This window comes from Triticum aestivum, chromosome 7B (genome assembly GCF_018294505.1).
Source record: "Triticum aestivum cultivar Chinese Spring chromosome 7B, IWGSC CS RefSeq v2.1, whole genome shotgun sequence".
Taxonomy (NCBI): domain Eukaryota; kingdom Viridiplantae; phylum Streptophyta; class Magnoliopsida; order Poales; family Poaceae; genus Triticum; species Triticum aestivum.
The window spans coordinates 691,463,512-691,474,792 of NC_057813.1; the positions used below are offsets into that span (position 1 = coordinate 691,463,512).

At 43.6% G+C, this 11,281-nt stretch overlaps 2 protein-coding genes across 2 annotated transcripts; both read left to right on the forward strand.

The window, feature by feature from the left end:
* Nucleotides 1-546: 546 nt before the first annotated feature.
* Nucleotides 547-5,943, forward strand: LOC123161935 (uncharacterized). Its single transcript, XM_044579745.1, has 3 exons — nucleotides 547-944; nucleotides 2,254-2,369; nucleotides 2,776-5,943. The coding sequence occupies exon 3, from the start codon at nucleotides 2,861-2,863 to the stop codon at nucleotides 5,621-5,623; it is 2,763 nt and encodes a 920-aa protein (XP_044435680.1). The 5' UTR covers nucleotides 547-944; nucleotides 2,254-2,369; nucleotides 2,776-2,860; the 3' UTR covers nucleotides 5,624-5,943.
* An 85-nt stretch (nucleotides 5,944-6,028) lies between these two features.
* Nucleotides 6,029-9,770, forward strand: LOC123161936 (uncharacterized). Its single transcript, XM_044579746.1, has 3 exons — nucleotides 6,029-6,262; nucleotides 8,008-8,130; nucleotides 9,033-9,770. The coding sequence occupies exons 1-3, from the start codon at nucleotides 6,205-6,207 to the stop codon at nucleotides 9,176-9,178; spliced, it is 327 nt and encodes a 108-aa protein (XP_044435681.1). The 5' UTR covers nucleotides 6,029-6,204; the 3' UTR covers nucleotides 9,179-9,770.
* The last annotated feature ends 1,511 nt before the right edge of the window (nucleotides 9,771-11,281 follow it).

The following is an 11,281-nucleotide window of genomic DNA, read 5'->3' on the forward strand; positions in this document are numbered from 1 at the left end:
GAGCACGCTCCGTAGTTTACGCTGTCGCTTTGTCATTAATGATGGCTAGCTTTACCGATGGAAACCGCTTGAGCGAGTGGTACAGACGTCATCAACATTAATTGAGGAAGGAAGACGGGGCTGAAGCGGCCCTCCCGCCACCGCGTTTGGTTTTGGATTACCGTCCAAAACACCCGCGTCAACTCCAAATATGGAGGCCAGGCTACAACCCAGTTCTTGAGGCACACTCCATGATCATGGGGTTGAGACGGATTTATCGGATCTACTGAAATGTGTTTTTTCATCCATAATTTTTACATGTTGATAAAGTATCATGAAATTAGGACCATGTTGCGAAACATATCAAAAGTTGATCTCACAGGTCGGCAGATGGATGGGGTTGGAGCTGGTGATGAAATTTGGACCGTTTTGCCAAACATATCAAAAGTTGATCTCACACGGCACTACGGCAGAGGTGGCGAGAGGAGCCAACCAAGTTGCTCACACAAACACACACGCGTGGGTTTTGGGCAGCGCACACCAACTCTAATCGGGCTGGCTTAGCCCAACACGGCCACGCCTCTCTCCTCCTCTCCCCTTCCCACCTCTCGCTCTCTCCCTCCCCCCGCACGCGGCGCACGCTCCTCCCGTCCCGATCCCCCCTCTGCCGCCGCCGTCGCCGGCCGATTCCGGCCAGCTCCGGCGCCACCCCGCGCCGCGGCTCACCGGCCCGGATCCCCGTCGTCCCGCTCCACCGATTCGCCGCCTCCGCCCCGGCCCCCCGCCCCCGCGCGCGCCCCCGAGGCAAACCCTAGCTCGCCGGCGCGGCGGTGCGGTGACCGTCTTCCGCTCCTCCTCCCGAGCCCCGGCGCCCCTGCCTCGGCTCCTCGGTGCGGGCTTCCTCGGCTACGACTCCTTCCGGTCCCACAGCGGTGGCGGTGGTCGTTCCCACTTCGTCTGTCTCGGTAATCCCTCGGTTCTTCCTCCGCCTTCTCGCTCTCGAGCTATGGGTGACACGGCCAGCGAGCCGTGGCTGATTGTCGGGCCGTTGCTTGGCTACTAGTCCCATGGCCGTCGAATGGTTGCCCAATTCCTGCGCTAGCGTGTTTGTATTACTGCTGGCTGTGGTTTTCTATTAATGACATGGTCCTCTGGCCTCCATTTCTAGGCGTTCCCTAGAGTCTCTGGTTGTAAGTAATGGTTGTGCCCATGGTTATTGTTAGCTACTGATGCCATGTGTTACTGGGTTCCCAGAGCTTCCAATTGTACTTTTATTCTGTGGTTAGCTATAGATCATGGAGAGCTGTCTTACTGTAGTTTCTTTGTTAGCTATTGTACTTCTATGCTTCTGTTCTATGGTTTCCAATGGTAGCTAAATTTCTACTTAATGGGATTGGCTACTATGGTTTAGTTGTAACGTGCTGGGTGGTCATTATCCATGGCCTAGACTAGTCAGTGCGCTCCATGGATGGATGGATTGGATGAAAAAACTTAGTACTCCCTCCGTTCACAAATAAAAGATGTTTTTGGATATTTCAATATGGACCACTGCCTCCGTCCGGGATTTTTGGTCCGCTGAGCAACGGAAGCATGTCCGTTAATTGTACGCCGTGTGATATTTCCTGTGCACAATTAATGGCGCCTCCAGCTATCCCATTGGCCGGGCACGAGCCACGCTGCCGTGATCCACACGTGGGAAAGGACGCCTGCATGCGTGCAGGAGGCCAGCCACTTATGTCCAAAAGGGTATCCAGCCAATTATGGTTAAACACATGCATGTAGCAACATAAATCAGTGCACTTAATTACTGCCTAAAACGTGTGCATGCAGTTGCCTTGGTACTGGTGTTTCGGTCAGCCGGACCAAAAAACCCAAATGGAGGTAGTAGTACATACGGACTGATATGAGTGAACAAACACACTTAAATGTGTCTATTCAGTAGAAAGTTAGAACGTCTTCTGATAGTGAACGGAGGGAGTAGTTCCTTCTTCCTAGTTAGCGTGCTGTTTGAATTTCCCCAAAAATTGCAGGCAGGTGCTTCGAATTGTGGAAGGTTTCCTCCTCATTCTCCTTTCCTTAGAGAGGCATATGTTCTTTACCTATACCAAAAATCAACCAACTTCCTTTGAACAGCAGCTGATTCTCGACTGTCATTATTATTATTATTAGATACTACTGCTGCTGTTTGGGAATAGACCTTTATCGTCTTAAATTGTTTATTATTACTACCACACAAGGAATAGCTCGTTGCTCACTCTGATATTGTGCATACAGAACGATAAGCTCACACTCTTCTGGAGCTGGAAAATAGCCGGGAAGTCTGTGCGAGACAGGATCAACCTTTTGCGTGCAGTATTTTAAGCGCCTTGATGCTACCCCCAATGGTGCAGGTATATAGCTCTTACAAGTTATATTGGTGAATTCTTTAATTACATCCATGGCAGTCGAGCAGAATTAACATCAGCATAATCTGTAAATCAATACGGAGGATTAGCTAGCATGGAGTGAAACAATAGTAGTGTCTGCTTAGTTCTTACCATGCATGGAATCACTTATGTTTAGTTTATTTTCAAAATAGACTAAATATGGTTGTAAACCATTGATTAGGTGATCAGATGACGATTTAAGTATTTTGTTACTATCCAATATACTACTGATGTCTTGGATGCTGCACGTTTAAATATTCGTAGAGATTGATGGAGGCTGTTGCTAATTGTCATGGCATGCTTTGTATTGTCTATGTTATGATTAATACCTGCGCTACTTCTGTTGACCACCCTACTTTATGTATTTCAGGGCAATTAGGAACTCTGAAGGTGAATCTCTGACTAAATAGGATTTAGTCCGACATTACTGCAGGGAGATAAGAGCAGGACGCACAATGCCTGAGGATTTCTTTACTCTGACTGAGATGAAGGATGGCATTTCAACTACGGCAAGAATAGCAGAGCTGGTTTCTGAGATCCAAAAGCTGAGAGATGCTGCTGATTTTAGTACATCTGACTTCATAAGGCAGTGTTCAACAGCTGCAAAAACACTTGGATCTACCAACAATGAAGAATGTCTTCAGCATTTTGTTCAGCTAAATGGTATTGGTTATCTCAATCAGTGGCTTCAGGATGCTCAAAACTGCAGCAAGGAAGTCAGCAGTTCAGCAGAAGGTTTGATAAATGCAATATTAACTGCATTGGAGCGGCTGCCAGTTGATGATATACATAAAGCTCCTTGTGGTTTAATTCCCACTGTTCATCAGCTACTTTCTCATGAAAATACAGAGATCAGTCAAAAGGCAAGATTACTTTGCCAGAAATGGAGCAGTGCACCAAATTGTGGGAAAAATGACCGACAAATAGATGCAAAAGAAGCATATCAGGCTGCTGATCTTAAGCCCCCAGAAGCTAGCCATGAAACGGAAAACAGTAAACACGACGGAGCAAATGAAGCTGCAACTGCAGAAGCTAAATCGAACCATGATACGTTAACTTCCTCAGGTGTTCCTTTGCAGGATCTGTCCCTTATCAATAATAACACAGACATGACAAAGCAGCCTCCAATGCCAGCATCCCCAAATTCCTCAGATGGGCATGAGGTTTTAGTGCAGGTGAACTCCTCAGTTTCATCTCTTGCATCTCAGGGCGGCCTACCGAATGCGTCTGTTACCGAGGAGACTTCTTCCTCCAATGACGTAGGTTTAGTCACCAATTGCAAGTTGTCAGATACTCTCAACCTAAAGAGTGACACTGGGCATGTTACTCAAGTAATATGTTCGACCATAGATGCCAAGTCTCTTGAGAATGTCAACTCAGAGAACTCATTTGACAGTATCAAAATTGATTTGGGGGACCAAAATGTTTCAAGTAGCTTGGATATCAAAAAAGGCAATTCCTTTGCAGCAGGTCAGTCGTGCTCTGATAATAATGCAACTGAAGCTTTGAACCATCTTGCAAATGCAAGCGGTAGTTTGCAATATTCGTCGGAGGACAGCATGGGCAAAGAAGAAGGGCCCACATCATCATCAGGTACAGATGATAAAGACACTGGCAGTGAATTTTGGTTGACGAGATCTGCGAAGAGCTTTGGGGATTCCTCAAAGGCAGCAGAGACAAAGTTGAATGCAGTAAAGGGAGATAAGTCACCATCATCGACAGAGTATGATGATACTGATGCACTAGAAGTAGCGCGTCTCGTTGCAATTGAGGTGGAGCGGGAAGTAATTGACTACAGGGGAGATTATTGCAGTTCTCCTGATATTAGTTCCGAAAATGTAGATAGTCCTCATGTGGAAGCAATGCAGCACACTGAACCCCCTGTTCATGAATCAAATGACAATAAATCCTCCACTACGGTGGTGGATTCAGGAAATTCCTCGTCTCTTAAGGAGGATGGTGTGGGCATCACAGATGACAGCGGTCCTATTAATGGTAGAAAGAACACACAGGGTGTGGATATGGTAGACTTTGATCTTAATGCAAATCAGTACCATGAGGAAACCGATTATCATCCAAAGTCCAGTGCTAATAATTCTGTAAATTTATCAACTCCTATAGCTGTGGCTGCTTCCAGAGGCTCACTTGTATTTCCAGCTCGCCTCCAATTCGAAGGTGCACTGGGGTGGAAAGGCTCTGCTGCAACCAGTGCTTTTCGGCCAGCTTCTGTCCCGCGTACTCCTGACAGAGAGAAGTCAATGTCAGCCTCTTCACAGAAAACAAGAAATGTGATGTTTGACTTGAATGTAGATGAAAGTGAAAATACTATTGCCGGTGAGTCACTTTCAACAGCCTTCTGGCTTCGTTCTTCTGACATAGCTCCCAAGGATATCTCTGGAGCTGATGGTGCTAGTACAGGGCTTGAACTTGACCTTAATAACCCATGTGAAGAGGAGGAAGCTGCTACCACCTCACTTGATGTACCATCATTCTGGAGTCATCAACAATGTCATGGCAGATGGAGCCAGCCCTCCTCCTCTTCATCTTCAAGGCAACCTACTGCAAAGAACTTTGACTTGAATGACAATGTATCCTTCTTTGATGCCTCTTCCCGAGGCAAGGGGGAGTCCTATGTCAAGACTTCCACGAACAATACATCAGACCATTCTGAAGTCATGATTATGGGCAAGAGAGTCACACTTGGACAGAAAGAGCACCGCAGCCCAAACCAGTATAACTTTCTGGGGCCAAGTATGGAATCTAGTCTGCCCGTGAGGTCAACGCAGTCATATGCACACACGCCTCCTGATTTCAGTGTTTTCGGCTATCCTTCTCAGCCTGCTGCCATGTCTTTGCCTCCTCCTCTCTATGCACCTGGAGGTGCTCCTTACATGGTTGATGCTAGGGGTGCAGCAGTGGTGCCTCCATTGTCGGGCCTAGGTGTTGGCATGTCTCATCCATCTTTCACCAGCAGAACAATTCAACCTGTGCCTAGTGAATTTGGCTACATGAATGCAAGCATGGATTTCAACTATGCTCTCTCATCTGAAGGCACACGAAGGGAAGCTGGCGGCTATTGGCCTGTGCCATTCCAAGGTCACACCGTCTTTCTCGATGAACGTATGAGAAGTACATCACAAGGTGGCAGCTCTGGTACTGGGTTGGTATCAAAACGGAAAGAACCTGACTCAGGTTGGGATATCTACCCCCGGCACTGAGCGTCCAATGTTAGTTGCAGTTGTATTTCTTCGGTTAATTCAATGTTCGATCTGCCTGGGGCCTTGCACAATCTGGAAGAAGTTCCGCACATGAAAATGGAAGATGCGTGAAACTGAATATGTTTCAGCTATGAGTGGTTTTCAGACACGCAGGCTTCTGGATATCATTGCTTTGGTACAACATGTAGATTTAGTTCCCGTGAGCACAACTTCTTTTTGTTAACCTAATATAGCCAAAGCTGAATTGTGTACATCATTGTTATCTTGAAAGTTATAATTAATGGATGAAATAAACTATTTTATGCTGTGTTTTTTCTTTAGTTCTATATTCAGTTGTATATAGTGGTTCTCTTTTGACATATTTTTTGTATTTATCGTGCTACTAGCATAGCATATGCTCTTTTTTTGCTATAACTTTCCTTGTCTTCACTCATATATTTGTTTCTTTGCATGATGGAACAATTTAGTATCTTTTATGAGTTGTTCACATGGTTTACTCTCCACATTTTAGCTGCCTATTGCTCATAGATCATGCATTTAACTTGAAAAGACCAAACTGGTGGCAGAACTTGTAATTTCCTATGAAGGAGCCAGCTGCAACTTTGTCGGGGAAAGAATCAACTAAACCCTTGAGATCAGGTCAGCAATAATAACCTTTCAAAAATATTTTTCCTGTATTGATCAACTAGACTACGCATATGTACAATCCCTGTTTGATATGTACTGTACAAAATATCAAAACGATGAGCGAAATTGCCCCCCACCTATGTATTCCAGATTTTTGATCAAATGCACACTTAAACAAATGAGAAGATAAGTTTAACACAAATAATATGCATATAATGAAGTTTATACATCCTTGATTTTTGGAAAGACGAACCTAATTTTAAACCTTTCAGAATAGTTGTCGACTACCCTGAAAACCTCCTCTGAATTGGTTCAGTAGTTCAACCAGCCAACCGTGTTTGATTAACTTTTTTAGTCAAAGCAAAGTGATCCGCTGTGTATGGAGGATGTTTTACATAACAATTAGACACTATCTGCCCTCTGCTAATTAACATAATCTTTGTTGGGCATGATAACTAGATGATTACCTTCTTGGCCCTTAAATTTAATTGAAAGACTATTGTTCTGTATGAACTGCGCTTCTTGTCTTCTTTATTTCTAATTCCTTTGTGTGAAAATATCTCTACCATTCTATTCTACTCATAGGACATGCACTCCTGACCATTTTTACAAGAAACTGACAAAGTTCGGTAATTCCGGTCATGTAAATCCTTAAGAAGAAAAAAAGTGAGTGTACTGCTTAAGTAAGTTGGCTCTCTTGAAAAATACACACAACGAACATATAGGATACTAAGTACAAAGTAACTCTAAAATTACTAAGAAATAAAAGAAAATAACTGAAATGCCACTAATGCTACCAAATTTCATCAAGGCTGTGAAAACAATTTATTTTCAAGTGGCCATCTACACCACCAGCCCACCAAGTGATTCTGATACTTGCACTTCCCAAATGTCATTAAAATGTTTTTTCTTTGGTTGTTTTACTGCTGCCTTCTGTCTAAAGGTAATCTACAGGGCCCTTGTGAGCCATTTGCAAATCATAATACTGCCATTGTTAATTTGTTATACTAACTATTGTTTATAAAGCCGGTAAGGCGACCTAAGGCGAGCACCAACCGCTTTGACACCTAAGCCCTTAAAGCGGGCATAATGTCAAGGCGCTGCCAGGGCGCCTTGCCGCCTAAGCGTCCAAGGCAGGACTCCTTATATACAGTGATACTAACAATAGAAGCAACTTGTATGGACGTATCTGATACCAACAAATAACAATGGAAGCAACTTGCATGGACGGGCCAGAGAAGATGTCATCAAACAGAGGATGATGTTTCATTTCGAGATAGATTATTTAAAACTATCCATATTCATCAAACATAGTAGGAACTTTGACTTTCATGAGGTAAACTGAGATTGGATCTAAAGATCTGCTGACCAAAAGTGGATAATGGAATAAAATGCATAACGATTTTCTGACCTGATGAAATTGTTATAGGAGAGTATCACATTTGGACCTTTGATCACTATAACACTATTCTCTAGCAGCTGTCATTTCTTGAACCTCCTCTTTTGGGTTTGCTACTATGCAGCGTTATTTTGCGCAAAAGAAAAAAGATCTTGAAGCACTATACCAAATAGCATTGAGGTATTTTTTTCCCCTTTGATTCCTGTAGTCACGTTTCAATATACAAGTGACTGGCTTCTGTTGTAGCACTTAGCACTCATGCACTGCCATGTTGCTTGTTTGATCCGTAATTTTCTCGTAGTGTTAGCAATTGGCTGGATGTCCATGCCTTAACCATTCATGATCTTATTCCCTGCAGGTTTGATAGATAGTTTGCCTGTTACTCCAAAGACCTTGAACATATTATCTAAAGAACTCCCTGTTTGTGGAAAGCTTGCTGTATCTTGTATCATTATCTCAAGCAGGCCCTCAGTTTACACAAGTGAGTTTAATCGCTGCCCTCTTTTGCTGTCATTCTGTTGTCTTTCCTTCAGCTAATACTCCCTCATAATTTGTGTTAATTCCTGCAATTATGTAATCAAAAGCTCTTTGCTTCTCTGATGCTCTGTCTATTTTGAAAATGGGAAATGGCAAGAAGATATTCAGGCACTTTCAGAAAAACCTTATGTCTGTAAACCAGCTTCATCATTTGCCTTCAAGGGCCATGGGACTCGGAAGTTTGCTCTTTGTTTGATTTTTTGTGTGAAGTTGATTCTTCTTTGTAGACCATCTCCCTTCTCTTTAGAAAAGTAGACCATGTTTTTGGGTAATTATCCAAGGGAACAAAATACTGTGTCCTTGAGAAACCAACTTTGAATTTACGGCAACTTATGCTTGGCTTCTTTCGTTTTGTGTTTGAATATGTTCTTAGGAGGAAATAGCATTTTCTTTTCTTCTAATATGTGGGGCTTGCATACACAGATACTCTAGAGATTATCTTGAAACTGGAAACCTCAATGCGTTCCCCGACTCGGCTTTATCATATTCCACATTGGTATTCCACACAGAATCCGTATGTGTTAATTTTGTGCTCGACTCTGGTGGGCATGCTGGTCCAGTGCAACACAAGCCAGCCTTGTATAACTTCTGTAGTCAATGCAAACTGATCCGTTGTGTAGGGATGCTTTTTTTTTTCTTTTACATAGCAATTAGATGATGTGCATGCCCTTTGCTAGTTAACATAATATTGGACAAACCACTGTTTTCTACGAATCGCTCTTTCTGTTTTCCTTATTTCTGGTTTGCTGGGTGCGGAAATCTCTCTACCGCTCTATTTTCTCGTCAAAAGGACATTTATGTGTACACGATTAAGAGCATGAACATTCCATACGTTCCTTTTTTCAGGTATGGTCAGTTTTACAACGCAGTGGAAACATTCGAGGTTACTGCAGATCATGGGAGCATGCTGGATCCGTTTATATATGTCATCTGAACCCCGGTGTCCTGTGACACTTCGTGCAATAAAGATCAAAGACAGAGAAGTCTGGTAAAGATCGAGTCTGAGCTGAGGTGTCATCATCTGAACTGGATGGACGCAGCCTCGCAGAGCATCTTGGAAGTTGGAACCTAGAAGAAGACCGACCTGAAGCTTAACGAGAACTGTACTTGATCAGCATTCAGCAGCATGATGATTAGTTGCAGAATCCCGTCCTGACCAGAGTCTTGCTGCAGGAACTTTACCTGCAAGAAATTTGAAGGGTGCATGCACTCCTGAGACAGCTTCACGCCGAGGCAAGAAATTGCTTGGACATTCAGATCGGTAACAATTGTAGCATTAGCGATGGAGAGATGTATGGTACAGCCGAGGCATGTAGGCCCCGAAGGAAACATTGATCAACGTAGCATTTAGAAGTATATCTTCTTTTTTTGAGACAGGAAGAGGCATATATAGAGCAAAGCATCTGGCATAGTACTAGTAGTAGAGATTGCAGAGCAAAGCATCTGTGTTTTGCCTCTAAGAAGTTGTGTCATGGCTCCACAAAGAGGAGTAGCATTCTAGTACGTACCGAGATTCGACGAAATTAGATGTATAACTGGAAACGTTACTTGGAAGTTGTAACTGAAAACAGAGGATGATATGTATTCTGCCTAGCTTGGGGTTGTTCATCCAATCATAGCAACCCCTAACTCTGACGGCGTCGTGTCGAGCGTGCCAACCAGCAGTCCATGATAAGTTGATGTACAATGATGATCACGGTACATGTCAGGCGCTGTTCGGCTGCTTGTCAAGAGCTTCCATCTGAACAAAAATAGAAAATTCCAAAAGCTTCCAGGGTGAGCAGCAGCACTTATGAGCAATTAGCGAAGAGATATCCAAGTGAAGTACTAACTGATCAAGATGTACAAGCACAAAAACAATCTTAAAAAGTTAGTGTAATTAGCAAATGAAAAATCATCACATTTTCACTAACGCACTAGGTTGTATGCTATTTTGCTTTTGTGTTCATATAGATGAGTTAATAACTTGATATGGTCCTGCACCAATCATTCTATGAGCATAATTGGTTTGGTACCAAAAATTGGCATATGCCAATGTTTTGCATTATGGCAAATATTGGCTACTAATTGGTTGGTTATCGAGTTGCCTTGCCTATCTCATATAAAGTTGCCAACATTTGGCAAGTCTTGGTATTGCCAACAATTTTTAGCCAAATATTGGCAACAGACAAGCATGCTCTATATTGTTTGTCTTCTACTATTTGTGGGAAAAAAAAGTTCAACTATAATGTAGGCACAATGTTGCTCGAACCGACCAAGTCAACTGGTTAGCTATCCTTTTTCCTATAGCTAGCAGTCAAGTCCACATTTCTTTTTACATGTTTTCTAAGAAGTGGTGGTCTGGAGTAGGCTGAGAGGCCCAAGTGGCCCAGTTGTGCAGCGGCCCGTTATCCTTCCACCGTTGGAAGCGGGCAGTTCTCGCTGCTCTGTGAAGCCAGCCTAACGCTGTGCCTGCCAACATTACGGCCCGTGAGGCCCAGCTTTCGCACAGGGCCCCAGCGGTCCACTACCAACTTGGAACGGGCGGGCCAGCAGGAGCACTAGGTTGTATGCTATTTTGCTTTTGTGTTCATATAGATGAGTTAATAACTTGATATGGTCCTGCACCAATCATTCTATGAGCATAATTGGTTTGGTACCAAAAATTGGCATATGCCAATGTTTTGCATTATGGCAAATATTGGCTACTAATTGGTTGGTTATCGAGTTGCCTTGCCTATCTCATATAAAGTTGCCAACATTTGGCAAGTCTTGGTATTGCCAACAATTTTTAGCCAAATATTGGCAACAGACAAGCATGCTCTATATTGTTTGTCTTCTACTATTTGTGGGAAAAAAAAGTTCAACTATAATGTAGGCACAATGTTGCTCGAACCGACCAAGTCAACTGGTTAGCTATCCTTTTTCCTATAGCTAGCAGTCAAGTCCACATTTCTTTTTACATGTTTTCTAAGAAGTGGTGGTCTGGAGTAGGCTGAGAGGCCCAAGTGGCCCAGTTGTGCAGCGGCCCGTTATCCTTCCACCGTTGGAAGCGGGCAGTTCTCGCTGCTCTGTGAAGCCAGCCTAACGCTGTGCCTGCCAACATTACGGCCCGT

Excerpts from the sequence above, each read along its gene's own strand:
- LOC123161935 (XM_044579745.1), top strand. The coding sequence starts at position 2,861 with ATGCCTGAGGATTTCTTTACTCTGACTGAGATGAAGGATGGCATTTCA.
- LOC123161936 (XM_044579746.1), top strand. The coding sequence starts at position 6,205 with ATGAAGGAGCCAGCTGCAACTTTGTCGGGGAAAGAATCAACTAAACCC. Across the intron at positions 6,263-8,007 it reads AACTAAACCCTTGAGATCAG|GTTTGATAGATAGTTTGCCT; the intron begins GTCAGCAATAAT and ends TATTCCCTGCAG. Across the intron at positions 8,131-9,032 it reads CAGGCCCTCAGTTTACACAA|GTATGGTCAGTTTTACAACG; the intron begins GTGAGTTTAATC and ends TCCTTTTTTCAG.